Source organism: Chelonia mydas, chromosome 1 (assembly GCF_015237465.2).
Source record: "Chelonia mydas isolate rCheMyd1 chromosome 1, rCheMyd1.pri.v2, whole genome shotgun sequence".
Taxonomy (NCBI): Eukaryota; Metazoa; Chordata; order Testudines; family Cheloniidae; genus Chelonia; species Chelonia mydas.
Window position 1 is genome coordinate 260,589,956 of NC_057849.1, and position 20,872 is coordinate 260,610,827.

Genomic DNA, 20,872 nt, shown 5'->3' on the forward strand with positions numbered 1-20,872 from the left:
AGTCAGCAGCACAGTCAGCAGCATTAACACTGATACCCCCCTTGAGACTCATCTAAGCAGTGCACAGAGCAAGGCACTGTGCCCAAGAAGGCCAGGGGATTTGGAACACCAAAGGGTATTTGTGAATATGATAAATCACAAGAGCAAGGCCTGAGGGAATTGAATGCATTTTCAGGACCTCCCGACCCTGTATGTTAGATATGGCATTGTCCCCTCACACTTTAGAATCAAGGCAGTGTATTTTTTCATTGTAAATGGTAGGAGAAGTCAAGGGACCAATGCTTCACCACTGGAGTCCTGGGTTTGAATCCTGTCATGGGGTAAACGCAAGGGCTGATGGGGGAATACAGTGGGGGGAGAGGAAATGTGGGGATGGGAGAAAGGGAGGAACTACATGTTTTCAGCCACCTGGAAGGGACTCTGGGTTCAGCCTTGGGAAGAAAAAGTGTCTGAAATGGAAAAGTCTGGTGTCTGAGTGGGGGTGAGGGGAACAAGCTGGGGCTGAAGCTTGAGAAGTGCCTGTATGAGGGAACTCTTATTAACTAAGGAATGAGCAGCGCTGTCTCTTAAGCCTGCTCTACACACAGATTTTGTGCCTATGTAACTCTTTAGGTGCCTTATACCAATACAGCTTATGGAAATGAGCTGTGCAGGTGTGAGGCACCTTTATACGAATGTAACTGTGTCCCCCTGGGGCGGTACAAGTTTTGTGTGTAGACAAGCCATTAGAAGGAAAGGAATACAGATGCAGCCTCTGATGATAATGATGATATAGATTCCAGTAGCACTAAAAATGTATTAGGCACTTTCCAATTACAGATCAAGGCATAGGTGCCAACTCCGTGGCTGCTCCAGGGCTGCAACAACCAGGGGTAAAAAATGGTGGGTGCTGAGCACCAACTGGAAGCACCCTTTTCAGCTCTCTGCCCAGTGCCTCCCACCTGCCAGTGGGCCCCGCTGATCAGCACCTCCCCTTCCTTCCTCACGCCTCTCACCGACTGCGATCAGCCTTTTTGCCGCTTACAGGCGGCTCTGGGGGGCAGGGGGGAGGAGCGAGGGTGCGGCGCGCTTGGGAGAGGGACCAGAACGGGGCCGGAAGAGGCCGGGGGGGGGTTGGGCCTTCGGGGAAGGGGTGGAGTGGGGGTGGGGACTGGGGTAGAACTGGGGGTCCAGCACCCACTCCCCTGGCACATTGGAAAGTCGGCAGCTGTGGATCAAGGCATGGTCTCTGCTCTGAACCTAAAAAAAGACAAAGATGAAGGAGGGGGCAAAGGGATATTGTCCAGAAGCAAAGTGACCAGGGTGATTATAAGCATACATCTCAACAGAAACAATGGTGTATCTTTTCGTTTTGATTTGTTTGTTTTTTAATGTGACGCCTTTGTAAAGGGGTCACAGTCAGATTGGTCCCAGGTGGGGATGATGCGGAGACCTAGTGCACGATCTGAATCAACCAAACATAAGCCAAGTGAGGGCTCACCTCGCGTGGGAAACAGTGATATAGGCAGGAGTAACGAGATGAGATTCAGAAAGGAAAAATGTAGGCTGATTATTAGGAACGATTTCCTAAGACTGAGCTCTGTTAAGCTGTGAAGCCATTTTCCAAGATAAGTGATGGAAGTCCTGTCCTGTGGGACATGTAAAACTAGACTGGACAAAGCACTCGAAAACGTACTGTCAGGAACAGGCCTGCCCAGGCCAGCGGATGGGCTTTATGACCGAGTGGGTCTTTTCCAGCTCTAATTTCTAGGAGAAGCTCAATGCTGGGGGAAAGCAACACAGCAGCTTTTGGTTCACTGAGCACGTGGCTGGATACCTTCGGACACTTAATTTGGCAACATGTGACCTCCAGAAAAAGAAGGGGAAACGTCCATGTACCAGCAACGCAGATACAGGTAAATAACCATTTTCATGTTCTCTCCACAGGTACCATTGCGGGGAGTGGCCCAGATGATACGTCTGGGGGAAGGGAGCAGAAGGAGACTCCACCAGTTGAAAGGCATGAGATGCACTGTCTTAAGGTTGGGGGTTCCACGACCACCACTCCCAAGAGAAGGAGGCGGGTGGTGGTGGTCGGGGACTCTCTCCTCAGGGGGACTGAGTCATCTATCTGCCGCCCTGACCGGGAAAATAGAGAAGTCTGCTGCTTGCCAGGGGCTAAGATTCGTGATGTGACAGAGAGTCTGCCGAGACTCATCAAGCCCTTGGACCACTACCCCTTCCTGCTTTTCCACGTGGGCACCAATGATACTGCCAAGAATGACCTGGAGTGGATCACTGCAGACTACGTGGCTCTGGGAAAGAGGATAAAGGAGTATGAGGCGCAAGTGGTGTTCTCGTCCATCCTCCCTGTGGAAGGAAAAGCCGGGGTAGGGATCATCGAATCGTGGAAGTCAATGAATGGCTACACAGGTGGTGTCGGAGAGAAGGCTTTGGATTCTTCGACCATGGGATGGTGTTCCAAGAAGGAGGAGTGCTAGGCAGAGACGGGCTCCACTTAACGAAGAGAGGGAAGAGCATCTTCGCGAGCAGGCTGGCTAACCTAGTGAGGAGGGCTTTAAACTAGGTTCACCGAGGGAAGGAGACTAAAGCCCTGAGGTAAGTGGGGAAGCGGGATACCGGGAGGACGCACGAGCAGGAGCGTGTGAAAGGGGAGGGCTGCTGCCTCATACTGAGAACGAGGGGCAATCAGTGGGTTATCTCAAGTGCCTATATACAAATGCACAAAGCCTGGGAAACAAGCAGGGAGAACTGGAGGTCCTGGCAAAGTCAGGGAATTATGATGTGATTGGAATAACAGAGACTTGGTGGGATAACTTGCATGACTGGAGTACTGTCATGGATGGGTATAAACTGTTCAGGAAGGACAGGGAGGCCAGAAAAGGTGGGGGAGTTGCACTGTATGTAAGGGAGCAGTATGACTGATCAGAGCTCAAGTATGAAACTGCAGAAAAACCTGAGAGTCTCTGGATTAAGTTTAGAAGCGTGAGCAACAAGGGTGATGTCGTGGTGGGAGTCTGCTATAGACCACCGGACTAGGGGGATGAGGTGGACGAGGCTTTCTTCTGGCAACTCGCAGAAGCTACTAGATCGCACGCCCTGGTTCTCATGGGCGACTTCAATCATCCTGATATCTGCTGGGAGAGCAATAACAGCGGTGCACAGACAATCCAGGAAGTTTTTGGAAACTGTAGGAGACAATTTCCTGGTGCAAGTGCTGGAGGAACCAACTAGGGGTGGAGCTCTTCTTGACCTGCTGCTCACAAACCAGGAAGAATTAGTAGGGGAAGCAAAAGTGGATGGGAACCTGGGAGGCAGTCACCATGAGATGGTTGAGTTCAGGATCCTGACACAAGGAAGAAAGGAAAGCAGCAGAATATGGACCCTGGACTTCAGAAAAGCAGACTTTGACTCCCTCCAGGAACTGATGGGCAGGATCCCCTGGGAGAATAACATGAGGGGGAAAGGAGTCCAGGAGAGCTGGCTGTATTTTAAAGAATCCTTATTGTGGTTACAGGGACAAACCATCCCAATGTGTAGAAAGAATAGTAAATATGGCAGGCGACCAGCTTGGCTTAACAGTGAAATCCTTGCTGATCTTAAACACAAAAAAGAGGCTTACAAGAAGTGGAAGATTGGACAAATGATCAGGGATGAGTATATAAATATTGCTCGGGCATGTAAGAATGAAATCAGGAAAGCTAAATCACACCTGGAGTTGCAGCTAGCGAGGGATGTTAAGAGTAACAAGAAGGGTTTTTTCAGGTATGTCGGCAATAAGAAGAAAGCCAAGGAAAGTGTGGGCCCCTTACTGAATGAGGGAGGCAACCTAGTGACAGAGGATGTGGAAAAAGCTAATGTACTCAATGCTTTTTTTGCCTCTGTCTTCACGAACAAGGTCAGCTCCCAGACTACTGCACTGGGCAGCACAGCATGGGGAGGAGGTGGCCAGCCCTCTGTGAAAGAAGAAGTGGTTCGGGACTATTTAAAAAACTGGACGTGCACAAGTCCATGGGGCCAGATGCGTTGCATCCGAGAGTGCTAAAGGAGTTGGCGGATGTGATTGCAGAGCCATTGGCCATTATCTTTGAAAACTCATGGTGATCGGGGGAAGTCCCGGAAGACTGGAAAAAGGCTAATGTAGTGCCCATCTTTAAAAAAGGGAAGAAGGAGGATCCTGGGAACTACAGGCCAGTCAGCCTCACCTCAGTCCCCGGAAAAATCATGGAGCATGTCCTCGAGGACTCAATTCTGAAGCACTTAGACAAGAGGAAAGTGATCAGGAACAGTCAGCGTGGATTCACCAAGGGAAAGTCATGCCTGACTAATCTAATTGCCTTCTATGATGAGATAACTGGTTCTGTGGATGAAGGGAAAGCAGTGGACGTGTTATTCCTCGACTTTAGGAAAGCTTTTGACATGGTCTCCCACAGTATTCTTGTCAGCAAGTTAAAGAAGTATGGTCTGGATGGATGCACTACAAGGTGGGTAGAAAGTTGGCTAGATTGTCGGGCTCAACGGGTAGTGATCAATGGCTCCTTGTCTAGTTGGCAGCCGGTATCTAGCGGAGTGCCCCAAGGGTCGGTCCTGGGGGCGGTTTTGTTCAATATCTTCATTAATGATCTGGAGGATGGCGTGGATTGCACCCTCAGCAAGTTTGCGGATGACACTAAACTGGGAGGCGTGGTAGATACGCTGGAGGGTAGGGATAGGATACAGAGGGACCTAGACAAATTGGAGGATTGGGCCAAAAGAAATCTGATGAGGTTCAACAAGGACAAGTACAGAGTCCTGCACTTAGGACGGAAGAATCCAATGCACCGCTACAGACTAGGGACCGAATGGCTAGGCAGCAGTTCTGCAGAGAAGGACCTAGGGGTGACAGTGGACGAGAAGCTGGATATGAGTCAACAGTGTGCCCTTGTTGCCAAGAAGGCCAATGGCATTTTGGGGTGTATAAGTAGGGGCATTGCCAGCAGGTCGAGGGACGTGATCGTTCCCCTCTATTCGACATTGGTGAGGCCTCATCTGGAGTACTGTGTCCAGTTTTGGGCCTCACACTACAAGAAGGATGTGGAGAAATTGGAGAGAGTTCAGCGAAGCGCAACAAAAATGATTAGGGGACTGGAACACATGACTTATGAGGAGAGGCTGAGGGAACTGGGATTGTTTAGTCTACGGAAGAGAAGAATGAGGGGGGATTTGATAGCTGCTTTTAACTACCTGAAAGGTGGATCCAAAGAGGGTGGATCTAGACTATTCTCAGTGATAGCAGATGACAGGACAAGGAGTAATGGTCTCAAGTTGCAGTGGGGTAGATTTAGGTTGGATATTAGGAAAAACTTTTTCACTAGGAGGGTGGTGATACACTGGAATGCGTTACCTAGGGAGGTGGTGGAATCCCCTTCCTTAGAAGTTTTTAAGGTCAGGCTTGACAAAGCCCTGGCTGGGATGATTTAGTTGGGATTGGTCCTGCTCTGGGCAGGGGGTTGGACTAGATGGCCTCCAGAGGTCCCTTCCAACTCTGTTATTCTATGATTCTGTGATTCTAAGATGAATTATCTTGGGCAACATGTGGAAAATGAAATCTCTTTCTCTTTCTCATTCTTACACATGCATAGCCGAGCACAGGTTCATGCACATACACATCACATGCCGCACACACACAGCATCTCACACAGTCTTTTGTTCTGTGTCACGCATACACACATGCCTTGCCTTAGTCTCTCTCACAGGTGCCATAACACATCCCCACGTACAGCACATGGCATTGGACACACTGTGGCCTGGTGTACACTTCAATGTTTCGTTGGCGTAGTGAGGTTGGTCGTGGGTGTGATTTTTTTTTTTACCACCTCTGACTGACATAGCTATGCTGGCCAAATCTCCAGAGTAGATGCACTTACAGCAGCAAAAAAAAGGTCTTTTTGCTGGCATAGTTTATTCAATTCAGGGAACAAATCTAAGCTGTTCCAGCAACAGAACTCTGTTTCTGGTTTGCGCTGCCTCTCCATTAGGGGTGTTGGCCAGTGTAGCTATTTCTGGTGTAGACAATGCCTGTAACGTACAGACAACCATGTGCAGATGCACTTTTCTCTGGGAACCGTTTGGCAATGGACAATATATATATATTTTAATCTCAAGTTAATTGTGGCCAATTAGCTACCCTCTTTCCCCCTTATCCCTGCCAATCCCAGCTGTCTGAATGGGGGGGGAACTATCACCTGTTTCATTATGCAAACTGATATCCAAACAGCTGAAAACAGCATAGCCTAGCCTTTTGTGTGGCATGGCTCCAAATTGCTAATAAGATTCCACTGCCAGACATGTTGCTTAACGCACTGCTGCTGAAAGCTTTCGTGGAGGAGTGTGGGGGGAGCAGGAAGTGAGACTCTCAGCTGTGGTTGACTGCCAGCCCTGGGCATAGTGTTTGTTTAACCCCCCTGAGCACTGATAAGATCTCAGTCCCTGAGGGGATCATGCCTGCCCGAAGTCAGGGCAAGGTTTTGATTTACTACTTCTCACTTTCAATGGGAGGAAGAGGAATATGAATGAGGAGTGGCTGTTCGGCTTCTAATGTACATTGCCACAGAAATGCACACACAGATTCAGCCAGAACCACAGTGAAACACTTTTGGACAAAAGCACTCATATGCTACTCTATCCAGATAGACCAATACAGTGCCTCCCCCGACACCTCCACCACACACACACACTCCATATGTGCATTCCCTTTGTCCGCTCCCCTGTAACTCACCACATATGGAAATTGTTCCTCGACTTGTGTTGTTACTCCATCTGTCCCTCATCCCCTTCCCTGTAAGGAAGGGAGAGGAGTTACTGTCACTCTGTAGCCCACATGTGGACGTTGTTTGTGGGTGCCTGGGAGCCCTGACAGAGTAGCTGTGCCAATGGGTGTTTGTAGAAGGGGGATTTAAAATGTGTGAAGAGGGAGCAGCTTAGGGATGTGGGATTTAGATCCTGATGCTTTACACAAGCATCCACATTTAATTTCTGAATCCATATCTAATGAGTGTCCCCTCTCCCGTTACCCCCCCTCCCCCCCCAGCAGTGACCCTCTCCACATAATGCTCCTCCAGCAAGCCTCAGCCAGTACCCGTCCTTTCTTGTCTTCTCCTGGGGAGGCCGAGCGGCCCGCTTTGCCTTCCCTGGGTTGGCATCTTCTGGGCAGCTGGGGAGGGAAGCCCACTCCCCACCTTTGGTTCTTTCAGTGACAGCTAGGAAGCCTGCTCCCCTTGTTAAAAACTGTAGCAGCAGCTGGCATCCTGCGTCCCTCTTTTGGCTCTCCCAGTGAAGGCTGACAGACTAGATCCCCAGTTCTGCATCTTTGATGGACCAGCAGGAGGCACATTCCTTCCCCCAATACGCAGTGCTGGCATTTTCTGGGGGAGTAAGTGGTCATCCTGCTCTTCCACTAATTGTTGCATTTTGGGAGCAATAGAAACAAGCAGAAATGCTCTGCTCGATCCTGCTGCTCCAGGCTCTTTCCAACTTAAAGCACAGTGGGCATTGTACTCCCATAGTGAGCCAGGGTGTTCTCCAATCCCTAGTGAAAAGGACAGAAATGGGGTTCTTTCAGGGCTATCTTCCCTTGAAAAATGAAACTATATGATCATTTCTCGGAGGGTAAGGAATTTTCTCCTTTCCCCAGCCTCTTCCTTCTCTCTTGGGGCCCATGGACTGTTGAGTGGCAGCTGGGCGTCGGTTCTTGTCAGTGTTATGAACATAAAGCCAGGAGTCTGGGGATGAATATTTATGTGTGTTCCTGTCAAGCTTTAGAGCCAAGGATCTCTGGGTCTGGGTACTGTTATGGATCCTTGCATATAATTTCTAATCTCACTCTTCGCAGGGCTGCAGTGTGCACAGTGGTGGGGGGTGCATATTCTAAGGTGCATCTGCATATTTGCCTTCCATTGAACAATGAGAATGGGTTTGTTGTTCTTTTTAAAGGGATGGTAGTGAAAATACCTGGGCATAGATTTCATAACAGCCATTCTTACCAGCTACAGTTTCTAGGGCCAATCTTTTCCATTTGTAGGGAAAGATAGTTTCCTTCACTAGGAGCATTTTTGGCTTAGGAGATTGAGAATGAGGTATGGTGGCTGGTCTTAATCTGGTCCCTGATCAGTGGTGGGGAGCACTAGGTGGCTCAGCGATCATGTTTTTATTCTACACCACTTTACATGGTAATGAAATCTGACTGTATTCCTTTTAACTCGAGCCAGTAGGAGCAGCTGCAGAACCAGCCCAGGCAAGGATTGCTGCACTTTGGGGAGTGGGTAAAATGGGGCCCCACCAGAGCTACCCCTTCCCCCAGCACTCCTCCCCCTGCACACAAAACTGTGCAAGGGAGACCCCCCCCCACACACACATACATTCTAGGGGGGCACTAAGACCCAGGTGGTGACTCCCTTCCCTCCTGCTATGTGGCCTTGTGGGAAAACTGCAGAGAGGAACCAACCAGACTCCAGCTGGTAGGAGGAACAGCCGTGGAAGCAGCCAGACCAGGGACCTTCAGACATCTGGAGAACTCGCTACAGTTTTGACTGGACTTTCTGTGCCCTGTTTTGATTGGCTGTTTGCTCCAACCCTTTCCCTCTCCCTCCTAATCTCTTCACTCCACACCTGCCCTTCTTCTCCCTTGCCCTGTCCACCATCACCCCCTTCCCTTCAATGTCCCCTCCCCCTCTCTTCTCTTTTCATTTAGCTGATCCTCTCTTAACTAACTCCACCCCACAAAAATAAATGATGGCGCTAGCCTGTCTGCTGCCATGACACTGTTCTCTCAGCTTGTGTGTGCTAGACCCCTTCTCCCCTACACGGTGTCTGTCTGGTCTATTTAAATGGTAAGTTCTTTGGGACAGGGACTGTCTGCTACTCAGTGTTTGTACAGCACTTAACACAATGGAGCCCCATGCTTGGTTGGCCCTGGGTCACCACTGTAACCAAGATGAGGTTTAATAATAATAACTTGAACACACTGCAGTGATTTTTTTCCTACCAAGGTTTGCTCTTATTACAATTTTTGATCGTTCCAAGTTTGTCTGCTCCCATTGGGAGGGACTCCAGGTTCTGAGATGCATTTTTTCTTAAGTGTCAGCCTGTGTTTTGGGAACCAGATCTGACATTTCCCATCCGCTGAGGAGCAATGGTGGATGCATTCATTATCTTTCTCTCTCGCGCACACACAGCAGCCAGTCCATCTCATTGTTAGGATATAGATATTCAGGCCTGTCTGTAAAGGCCTGTACTTTGAGAATTTAGGGGTATTCTTATCACTTGGCTAGTTCTAGAGGTATAAAAGAAAGAATCAAAATCACTGTCTGCTGGTGTAAGGGCCTTCTCTTACTGTGACAGTTTGAGGCCCTGTTCTTAGGCTAAGGCCTTTGGCTAAGCAGCAGAGGCAGCCATAAGCTAGGAAGCGAACAGTCACATCCTCACGTTCCAAACTAGTCACATTGAAATAAGGTGCTATTGGGCTGTCAGGCACTATCAGGACAGGATTGTATTCCTATCACCTCCAGAGAAAGGGAAGTGCCTAGAAAATGTAAAAGGAAACTTAGTTTGATAGCATCCTGTCTGGGAAGAACTCACTTATCAATAGCTGGGATGTGAAATCCTCACTTCTGTATTGTTTTGTCATTATAGTTCCCACTTTGCTATTGTTTGTCTGTATAATCTCTGTCTGGTTCTGTGATTGTTTCTGTCTGCTGTATAATTAATTTTGCTGGGTGTAATCTAATTATTGTGGTGGGATATAATTGGTTAGCTAATCATGTTACAATATGTTAGGATTGGTTAGTTAAATTTCAGTAGAATGATTGGTTAAGGTATAGCTAAGAATATTACTATATAAATTAGGGGCAAACAGGAAGTAAGTTGGGATTCAAAAATAAGGAAAAAGGAACTTGTATTTAAGCTTGCTAGAAGTTCACCCCAATAAACATCGAATTGTTTGCACCTTTGGACTTCGGGTATTGTTGCTCTCTGTTCATGCGAGAAGGACCAGGGAAGTGGGAGAGTGAAGGAATAAGCTCTCCAACACTCATCATAACTAAAGGGAAAAGATTCCCTAGCTTAGACAGCAGAGGGGTCCGATGCATACGTATAAATAGGTGTGATGTATTCCTGCCACTAAGGGGAATGGCACATGCAGGTGCACACAAATGCTGGCCGGTTGCAACCTAAAAGAAAAGTTCTGCTAGCACAGCCAGTGTATAGAATGTATTCTGTGCAGTAGAGTGCAGTGTTGCACACACATCCTGTGTCTGACATATTCCATGCAGTAGAGGGCAGTGGTACACACACACACACACACACGTATACTCACACACCAGCCAGTCTGTTATCTCAATAATATCTGGTCAGGTTTGGTCATTACACCAAGATCTGAACTTGCCTCTCATGGCCCCCAAAATGGACGATCAAAAGATGGTACTAAATGGGGAGTGCCATGCAAAATACCTTTCTGCAGCACCAAGGACTTGACTAATCAATGCATGATTTATTTTTTCTTTACTACTTTTATTAGGTTCCTCGCTTGCAATTTTCTGTGCTTCTTCCTGTCTCCCTGTTGTATGGATTTTAAGGAGTCTTGATAATTGGCAGTGGTAAATTTTACTGCTCATAAACCTCCAGAGAGCATTGATTGTGACTTGAGTTAAGCAAGTGGCATATAAAGTCTTATTGCCTTGCAGTCATGGGGGAGTTTTACGGTGAGTGTATTTCTTGGAAGCAGTAAAAGGTTTGGAGGTTTACTTCCACCATCCCTGTCTCAGCCATCAGTTGTTATTAGTGAGGGGCATACCTTCAGCAGAAGTGGGCTGTTGAGTCAGGAGACATGCCCAAAAGCAGAAAGCAAACTCATAGTTTGCCAAACTGGAGGTGGAAATGTTGTGAGAAGAGCCTTTCCTCATTATTATTGCAGTTCTTCCTGCCCCAGGAAGCACAAGAAGTTGAAAAATATATATATTTTTGGAAATGAAGTGATACAGTCAGGATAAAAATGATATATTGTATTTACTGAAAATCCTTTCTGACCTTTGTTCCTAACCCATGCACTAGAGTATTTTATTTTTTTTTTAAATAAAGGATTTAAAAAAATCTAACTTTCCTTTTTCCTTCATGATGGTCGGTTATTTTTTGCACTTCTTTCAGGTTGGAAAGTGAAACTAGATGGATAAGTTTTGCTTCCTGGTACTTAGGCACCAGCCAGACACTGTTATGTTTGGAAGTAGGGGAGTATTTAATTTCTTTTAAAAAAATATCCACTCAACCTTAAAAGAAGATTGGGGCTAACTTCGGCGTCACTACAGATGTTTTCTATCTCAGTAAAGTGGGTTCTTTCATGCAAACTACTGCTTATTGCTGAAAGATTCTGAGGAATTTTCTTTCTGTGCCTTTCTAGTTCCAGAAACCTAATGACTTCTCGCCCCCTTTCCGCTTTGGGACGGTTCCCAATGGCAGCACAGAGAGGAACATTCGCAACAACTACCCTGAAATGCATAGCTACATGGTGAAGTTCAACCAGAGGGGGGTGGACGATGCCCTATTCTCGCTGAAGACTGGGTGAGGCCTTCTCCTTCCAAACTTGTCCATACCATGAGCTTGGCTTCTTTTCCTGTGTGTCTGGGGCTTTGAGGATCATTCTCCATGATTTATTGCAAAGGTGACATCCACCATGACAGCTGCCAGAGTGATTTGACCTTGATGCTATTTGCAACTGTTTTTGTCAGTTTTCCTCTAACATTTGTACAAGTGATTTTTGTTTGTTTGTAAGAATATTTGCGGAAGGAGAAAATCTTGTGAATACTTGTTAGTACCCAGAGCCTCAAGCTGCTCCATGCAAGCAGAGCCTTATGCAGAGCAGCTTGCAGGGTGGGGCCAAAGTTTGCTCCAGAAGTGTTTGTACAATCATCTTGAAATTTCTTTGATTTCCCTCCTCTGTTTCATAAAAGATGAAGTCAACCAGGGAGCAGAAGCAATACCATGTGACTTGATTGATAAGTCACACGCCAGTATGGCAGTAATGAATATTGTATAGTGGAAGGCATATAGTCGAAGCAAATAGTTTGCGAATGACCCATAGGGTAGAAAATCTTTGCATAAAGTGCCTCTCAAAATCTTTTGAATCTGAACAGATCTGTGAAAATCAGAGTCTCTTCATAGATAATTTGGAAAACAGAGAGGGAAACATTCACTGGAAAAAGTATGTGCTCTGAACAACTTGTTTAGGTGTACCAGTCACTATGCTCCCCTCCGAGAGCTAGGTAGAAGCCCTATCTAGTTTACAGGTCTCTGTATGAATACAGCCCCGGCCTTGGTAAACTTCCCTCTAGTTTTCAGGGCCCCACCCGGTGTAAGAAAGATCCTTGAGCCTCACTCTGGCTTGCAAGGCCCTGCACCCTCTGATAAAGTTTATTCTGAAGCACTAAGGGATGTTCAGCCAATTTAATTTTTAGATTGACTGAACATTTCTAACCTATTTGCTAGGCTCAGGGGAGCGTAGCCCATTACAAATGACTATACTGTTTCTGGATGCCATCCTGGAAATATACATGTCAGGATAGGCATCATCCAGGAAATATATATGCCCTCAGATAGATGTCATCCTAGAAATGTACTCCGTTCAGAAGAGATGTCATCCCTGACACATAAATGCCCTGAGACAGACTTCACTCTAGATAGGCACATGTACTGGGATACTGGCCATCCTGGAAATCTACTTACACTGGATTAGAACGATGAGGTGGCCGTGAGTGTAGGTGGGAAATGGAAGGTCTTTTATCCTCTGTAAAAAGTGGTTCAGTTCATATTTAGTGGTAGGATTTACTCCTCAGCTATCTGATTATTTGGAAGATCCAAATTCCTGTTCAGTATTTTCCCTAGTTGCTCCCCCTTGTACATGACAAAAAAAGAAAAAAGAAAAAAAAAAGATTATTTTACTGGGATGCAGAGAGGGGCTCCCAACAGACTGCTCTGCTACCTGCCGTCTCTCGAGCATATCCACCCTAGCATGTCATTATATAGCGTCAGTGTTGGTGATTCCTCTGAGTCTGTACTGAACTCGTTTTTCGCCGTGTTCTGCTAGCAAGGCACTGTAACGCTAAGGCTACTGTCTTCATGGTGAGACGTAAGACTGCTGTCCTAACCACTTGTCACGGTTAAAAATCCTATGGGATTTTTCACAGTAACATAGGAGTTAAATTCAGGGTCCTGACCAAATATAATCTGAATAATTACATTCTGCTTAGCTAAATCACATCATCAGTGGAAATGGCTTTCTTCCTTACTTCAGGTCCTAATTTGTTGTGCGGTATTTATGTATTCAGTAAAGTACTTTAGGATCCTTTGGGGTGAAAGGCACTATATAAATTCAAGATATTATTTTGAACATAAACCTCCCTTCAGCTTCCTCTTCATTCAGCCTTGACCCTGTAATAGACTTCTGTTCTAATGTTCCTTCACACTGCCTCTTTGGAGACCATGCTGGATGTCAGGGAGAGAGAGATGAGTCCTTATCTAATCTAACTCAAATTCAAAAAAGATTCTCGTCTCAGATTTCAGTTCCTGTTGAAGGTTCAGGAGGCAATTTACAGTATTCTATCTGGACGAGTTCCTCCCATCCTTACTTAGTTAAGGCCACTGTTCTTGGTATCAGCAGTTCCTTTCAGTTATGTGCAATGATCTGAACTCACACAGATCTTTTCTTTACTGTCTTCTCCCTTTTTCTTGCACCCCGGCAGGAAATTGGATGCATTCATTTATGACGCAGCAGTGCTAAACTACATGGCTGGCAGAGACGAAGGGTGCAAGCTGGTAACGATTGGTAGTGGGAAGGTTTTTGCCTCTACTGGCTATGGCATTGCCATCCAAAAGGACTCGGGCTGGAAGCGTCAGGTAGATCTTGCCATTCTACAGCTTTTTGGTGATGGTAAGTGATCTGTGCAAAGAGGTAAGGGGCTTCCTCTCAAATTTCCAGATCCTGTCTGTATGGAAATGGGGTTCCCTCCCTGACCCTGACATCTTAGACTTGATAAACGGTGCAAGAGTAGTGAAAAAGCGTGTTGGAAGAGGGATGGGGCTAGACACACACAGTTGGGTATGATTTATGCAAGTTAATAACATCTTCAGGGGTAATATCACAATTTCCAAAGGTTTAATGAGAATTAAGCCCCCAAAAGTTCAGACATGTATTTGAAGTTTATCTGAACGTCTTCACTCTGGAAATCGTGTGAGAACAGGCTTTTCCTTGTCAGATTTTTGGTAGTTCTTGGTTTTAGCCATAATCAGAAATCCAAGTGAGAATGGAGCTTTCAGTACTTATTTCCGGCATGCCTGTGTTTTCCAGACAGCACCAAGCTGTGCAACACCCATGTGATCAATAATTAAACATGCCTGTAGGAAAGAGAATACGAAACTTTCTTAAACCTAAAAGTAAATAAATAAATAAATAAGCAAGTTGGGGATTCAGGGATAAATTTTGTAGTGAAAGATCTGATCAGTGTTTACTGTATACAAGCTGGTTTTCCCCAATCCTTAGTGAATAAAATACTGCCACTTTAAAGATATGGTGGATTGTTGATGGGATTGGAGCTTCCTTTTTGTTAGGTTTCAGAGTAACAGCCGTGTTAGTCTGTATTCGCAAAGAGAAAAGGAGTACTTGTGGCACCTTAGAGACTAACCAATTTATTTGAGCATGAGCTTTCGTGAGCTGTAGCTCACGAAAGCTCATGCTCAAATAAATTGGTTAGTCTCTAAGGTGCCACAAGTACTCCTTTCCTTTTTGTTAGACTCTTCTTGTGCTTTTTCTCTCTCTTTCACCTCACTCCTTTCTGGATATTCTTTTTAGAAAATTAAAAATGTTGATCTTATTTTGTAAATGAATAGGAAGTCTAAAGTCAGAAAAAAAAGTCTGGTATAGTAAATACAGGAAGAACACAAGAATTGATGTAGGTTAACAGAACAGTGGGCCATCAGTCTGGTAGTGCAGTGGTTCGCAAACTGTGGGGCACGCCCCCCCTAGGGGGTGTGTGGAGGAACATTCAGGGGGCTGAGAGGCAACACCAGGCGGCTTGTGCCAGCCCTGCATAGTGGGGCGTGGGCCAGCCCCCACAGGGGCTGGGGAGGGAGTGCCACCTCCATCCTCTGACTCACCTCTGTGGGCCACCCAGCCTGTGGGTCAGTGTGCTGCACTGGTTTCCGCTCCTGGCAGCCTCCACGCCCAGCCCTGGCTCCACCCCCAGAGACTGTCGCACATGCCTTGACCCACCCTGAAAACCCGAGGGGGGCAGGGCAGAGGGGCAGGTGTTGGTCCTGCCTTAGTGGTGCAGCCTGCCTGCAAGGCAGAAGCAGCCTGCTGCTGAGGAAGTCTTGGCTGTGAAGTAATGGAGGTGGGGTGCAGACAGATTCCATTAATTGGTTGCGGGGAGTGGCGTGACTGGAAAAGTTTGCACATCATTGTGGTAGAGTATTCTTTCTCCAATAGTGGCTAATACTGAATACTTCAGAGGAAGGCATAAAAATCCCATAATACCTCACACTGCAATATGACACCATATAAATGTGGGGAATTTCTCCCTGTCTGTCTCTGATCCTGAAAAGTGTGAGTAACTCCCATCTTCCCCAGAAGCATGAAAATCATTCCCAAGACAGAGTCTCTCTCTGTTTTTGAATCTCTTTATAGATCCTGAAAATCCTGTGCCAGGGTTGAGTGTGCAATAAATCTAAGACAGGAAATATTTATTGTTACTTGGCATAAATTGGCAATAATTTATGCTGGTTAGACATTTGAAATTTTGACAAAATTGGAAAAAATAAATCAAAAACACTGAAAACATTTTTGTGAAAATGTCAGTCTATTTTTGACCAGTTATAGAGTTGATTGAAAAATTTTAAAATAAGAAATTTCAATGGAAAATTTCATCAACCTTTTGAATTTCAGCCTAAAAGATTTTCATAAACATTTTGGCTCATTTGTTGACCTGTGCTAGTAGTAACTGTTTTCTCTCTCCTATCCAAAAACATATTTTTTTTCCCCCGTTTCATTGAAATTTACTGAAACGGAAAGTTAAAAACCATGTATTACTGGACTTGGAGATAATTGGTGTCATCTTTTACTTTCAATCCTGCTTTACAGCCTGTTAACAAAAACATAATATTATGAAATGTTATAAGTCATATATATTATAATTTCATTTCTGAATCTGTTAAGAATCTTTACTTCTCCTATAAGTAAATGTTTAAGTATTTGCATTTGGTATCTCAGGCTTTATTTCCTGCTAGTGCAAAAATTTAAATTGATAAAAGTTTCAGGAAAGTGTTTGGAACTAAACACTTGAAGTTATCCCTCAAAATTCACAGAAAATAAAAACTGAATCTTCCTAAGGTTAAATAAATGCTATGTCAAAAGTTATAGAATAAGTAAACCTCTTAAAGGAATGTAGTTTATTAATCTGCTATATACCCTACTGGCCTGGTGACAGGAAATATTGCAGAGCTGGCAACTTGCCTAGTTCACCCAGTCAATGAGAAACTGGCTCAGCTCATCCAACCAGTCAAAACTTCCCCCATCAACCATCAAGTGATCTGGTTCATCTAGCCCCCAGTGTGTGCAGTGCTGGGGGTTGAAAGCAGTGATGAGCTGCCAAAATCTTAACAACCAGTTCCCTCCTCACCCCACGAGGGGCTCGTGGCCCACCCCCGCCCCCCGGGACTCCTGCCCCATCCAACCCCCTGCGTTCCTTGACGCCCCCACCCAGGACCCCTGCCCCATCCACCCCTGTCCCCTGACTTCCCCCAGAACCAGGCAGGAGGGTCTCGTGGGCCACCGTAGTGGGTGCCCACTGCGCCCCGTCCCTAGGAGCCACCTGCCGGGGGGTGAGGTGGGGAGTCCTGGCGGTGCTTACCTGGGGCGGCTCCCAGGAAGCATTCGGCAGGTCCCTCTGGCTTCTAGGGGCATGGGAGCGTAGCTGGGGGGGGCAGGGGGAGTGGCCGCTCCCCACACCGATCACATCAAAAGTGGCGCCTTAGGCACCGACTTCCTGGGCGCTCCAGGGCTGGAGCAACCACGGGAAAAATTTGGTGGGTGAAGAGCACCCACCGGCAGCTCCCCGCCCGCGCCCAGCCCCAGCTCACCCCCGGGTTACCTGCTGCGGCGCGGGTGGCCCTCCTTGCTCCCCCCCGCCCCAGCTCACCTCCGCTCCACCTCCGCCTCCCTGGGCCTGAGCGCAAAGCCGCTGCTTGCTTCTCAGCCCTCCCAGGCTTCCCGCGTGAACAGCTGATTTGCGGGAAGCCGGTGGGAGGGCGGGGGCGGAGAAGCTGAGCGGGGCGGCGCATTCAGGGGAGGAGGCGGAGCGGAGGTGAGGTGAGTTGGGGCCGGGCGGGGAGCTGCCAATGGGTGCTCTGCACCCACCAAATTTTCCCTGTGGATGCTCCAGCCCCGGAGCCCCCACAGAGTCGGTGCTGAAGGCGCCACTTTTGGCTGGTTGTTAAATTTAGAAGCCCTTTTAGAACCGGTTGTCCCGACAACCGGTTCTAAAAGGGCTTCTAAATTTAACAACCGGTTCCAGTGAACTGGTGCGAACCGGCTCCAGCTCACCACTGGTTGAAAGGTCCATAACCAAGCACCATGTGCAAATTTGAGCAGTGTCTTGCCAGAAAACCTTGCTATGACTTGATATCTCAGTGAGTGAACTGGTGTGGAACTTCCTCAATATAGAGGACTTTTGGTTGCATGGCAGATGTCCTGTGATACAGCTTTTTGTCACCAATGTCTGGTTATGGCAGAATGTTGCCCTGTTACCTCTCCTCTGACTGATGCAATGGTTTTTTACTGCTTTGAAATGCTGCATCCTACCAAAAGTGCTAGTCACAATGTTATATGGACAGAGTTCCACCATGACCAGACAGCTGGTGTGCAAACAGGGCTCAGCCATTGGAAAAGACCGATCCAGTCAGCTTCTCCTACCCCAGTCCACTTCTACTCCAGTCTCTCAGCCAATGCGGGATTGACTCAACTTTATCTCCTTCTATCTGTCTGTCTCTTTCCAGGGGAGATGGAGGAGCTGGAAGCTCTGTGGCTTACTGGAATTTGTCACAATGAAAAGAATGAGGTAATGAGCAGCCAGCTGGACATAGATAACATGGCAGGTGTCTTCTATATGCTGGGGGCAGCCATGGCCCTCAGCCTTATCACCTTCATCTGTGAGCATCTCTTCTACTGGCAATTCCGCCACTGCTTCATAGGCATCTGCTCTGGCAAGCCTGGCATGGTCTTCTCCATCAGCAGGGTGAGTGTCTTCAGAAAATGGAAGGAACAGTGCGGAGGTGAAGTCATATAGTCATAGAAATTAGAAATGGGATAGTCCTACTAGATTCTCTTGGTCATCCCTCTTACACACAGCCAGCGAAAGGCTGTTGCCTCCACTATATTGTCCAGCATTTTGACCACTCTGGTTTTCAATGTTAAAAGGGTTGCCACCACTTTCCTTGGGAGAACTGCGTTTTCCTCACAGTGTTTCATAATTTCTGCTCTCTGTTGAAACTGGGTAATGGTGAGGCAGTCGTGAAAATGGGAAACTATGTAGAAAAGTTAATGTAACTTTTATGACAAGTTTCAGAGTAGCAGCCATGTTAATCTGTATTCGCAAAAAGAAAAGGAGGACTTGTGGCACCTTAGAGACTAACCAATTTATTTGAGCATAAGCTTTCGTGAGCTACAGCTCACTTCATCGGATGCATTATTTGATCATTTGATGCTTATGCTCAAATAAATTGGTTAGTCGCTAAGGTGCCACAAGTACTCCTTTTCTTTTTGTAACTTTTATATCCCTCCAAAATTGTTTGAAAGGACACTGAATTCTTGGAGGAAAGGTTGTGGCAGTTTTTTCCATCAACCAATTCTTCTCTGGTCTTAGTTAGAACACCAAACTTAAATTGTCCTGTGTGTTGGAGCGATTCAGATAATTCTGTGAGAAATCAGCACTGTCTTGTGATTGTTTTGAGCAGTAGGAAGTCCCTAACCTAAATTCATACTGTGACCAACACACAAGCCCCTGGAAAAAAGGATAGCCACTTGCCCTCAGCACTCACTCAGTGCAAAACCTACCATAAACATTCCCCTTTCAAGAGTCTCCTTTATCTCTAAATGAGCTTCTCCAGCTAGTCATTTCTGTGTGATCCTTCTTCTCCTCTTGTACATAATATTTGTGCTCCATTTAGAGCTTTCTTCCTCTTCTTCCTGCTTCTGGCATCTCCTTCTGCTCCATTCTGATATCACCATCCCTGTGACAATAAAGTGGTCGTATGAAGAGTGCTACACTGTTTGGGGGAATTAGATGGCTTAGTTGAATGGGCAATAGGGGTAGAAAGTCCTGCTTATATCACCAGTCCCAATCTTATCCCAGGTTGGAGATCAGATGGGGGAACTGGATGTGTCAGGAGATTATTAACAGAATGCAGATCCTTTTATCTCTTGGTTATCTGTATAAATCTGGGCCTGGTTGGTGATGACTGAAAGTCATTAACCTTCTGCTAGTTGTTGGGTGACCTATGTCACTATGTGAAATGACTTGGTGGTCAGTCCACTTTATAATACACTGGTGTTCACTTCACATTTGACATTAATTGGACCCCAGATTGGTAGCCTCACTAAGGAGGCAAATGAGGAATGAGTCATGGAATCTGAACACCTCTCTCACCCACAAAAGTGGTCCTTCTGTGTCATGGCTGAGATACACTGGTTGGGGAAACATGGAGAAATCTTGCACTGCTGCTGTCTGTTTTGCAGTTGAATTGAGGATTTCACTTTCCAAGGATGTCAATCTGATTCCTGAACTAGGGGTCACCAAATGAAATGAATAGGCAGCAGGTATAAAACAAACAAAAGGAAGTATTTCTTCACACAACACACAGTCAACCTGTGGAACTCTTTGCTAGAGGATGTTGTGAAGGCCAAGACTATAATAGGGTTTAAAAAAGAACTAGATAAATTCATGGAGGATAGGTCCATCAATGGCTATTAGCCAGGACGGGCAGGGATGGTGTCCCTAGCCTCTGTTTGCCAGAAGATCGGAATGGGTGACAGGGCATGGATTACCTGATGATTTACGTATTCTGTTCATTCCCTCTGAGGCACCTGGCATTGGCCACTGTCGGAAGACAGGATACTGGGCTAGATGGACCTTTGGTCTGACCCAGTGTGGCAGTTCTTATGTTTTATGTTATCAATGTTAGATTTAACTTGAAAGTAATTAAAAAAATCTGTTGTGCCATACTCAGCTAAACGCTAAAGAGCTAAATACCCATTCATCGGTCCTGCTCTTTCTCCTCATTTCCTTTTCTAATCTGTGATGATGACTAAGGTATCCAAGTAGATGACAAGAGAAGCTTTCTCCTTTTTAACCAGTCCCTGGCCAGCTTGATTCAATGAAGTCTGAGAATGAATTTCAGGGCAAAACAAGACTATCCTGAACTCCTTGCATCCATGCAGAAATTTAGTGTTTGCCCAATTCTGAGGCGGCTGTTCTCACAGACATTATCTGTGGTGCTGATGCCCTTCTTGGAATCCAAAGTGCCAGCTGCTGGGTTCGAATAACTCCCACTGACATCAGAGAGCTTTGCTTGTATACTGCAGGGGAGATAGTTTTGTCCTTGGAATTAATGGCTTTTGAAGAGGACCCTTATCTTGTGAGGTATTGATTCCTTCTACCCCAAATAAATGAATGTCTTCCCAAATGGAAACTATCATTATTCTCATTTAATATTTAATTAATTTATTTATACTAGGATAATCCCTAGAGGTCCCAATTGACATGAGAGCCCTATTGCGCTAGGCACTGTCCAGACACTT

At 46.3% G+C, this 20,872-nt stretch overlaps 1 protein-coding gene across 4 annotated transcripts in view; it reads left to right on the plus strand.

Moving 5' to 3' along the window:
* Window positions 1–20,872, plus strand: part of GRIN2B (glutamate ionotropic receptor NMDA type subunit 2B) — a 287,157-nt gene that overhangs the window by 251,489 nt on the left and 14,796 nt on the right. For all 4 annotated transcript variants that reach the window (XM_007064060.4, XM_037883416.2, XM_037883410.2 and 1 more), the window contains 3 exons: window positions 11,429–11,589; window positions 13,767–13,954; window positions 18,073–18,311. In XM_007064060.4, the coding sequence (XP_007064122.2) occupies window positions 11,429–11,589; window positions 13,767–13,954; window positions 18,073–18,311 (588 nt within the window). The remainder of the gene's footprint in view (window positions 1–11,428; window positions 11,590–13,766; window positions 13,955–18,072; window positions 18,312–20,872) is intronic.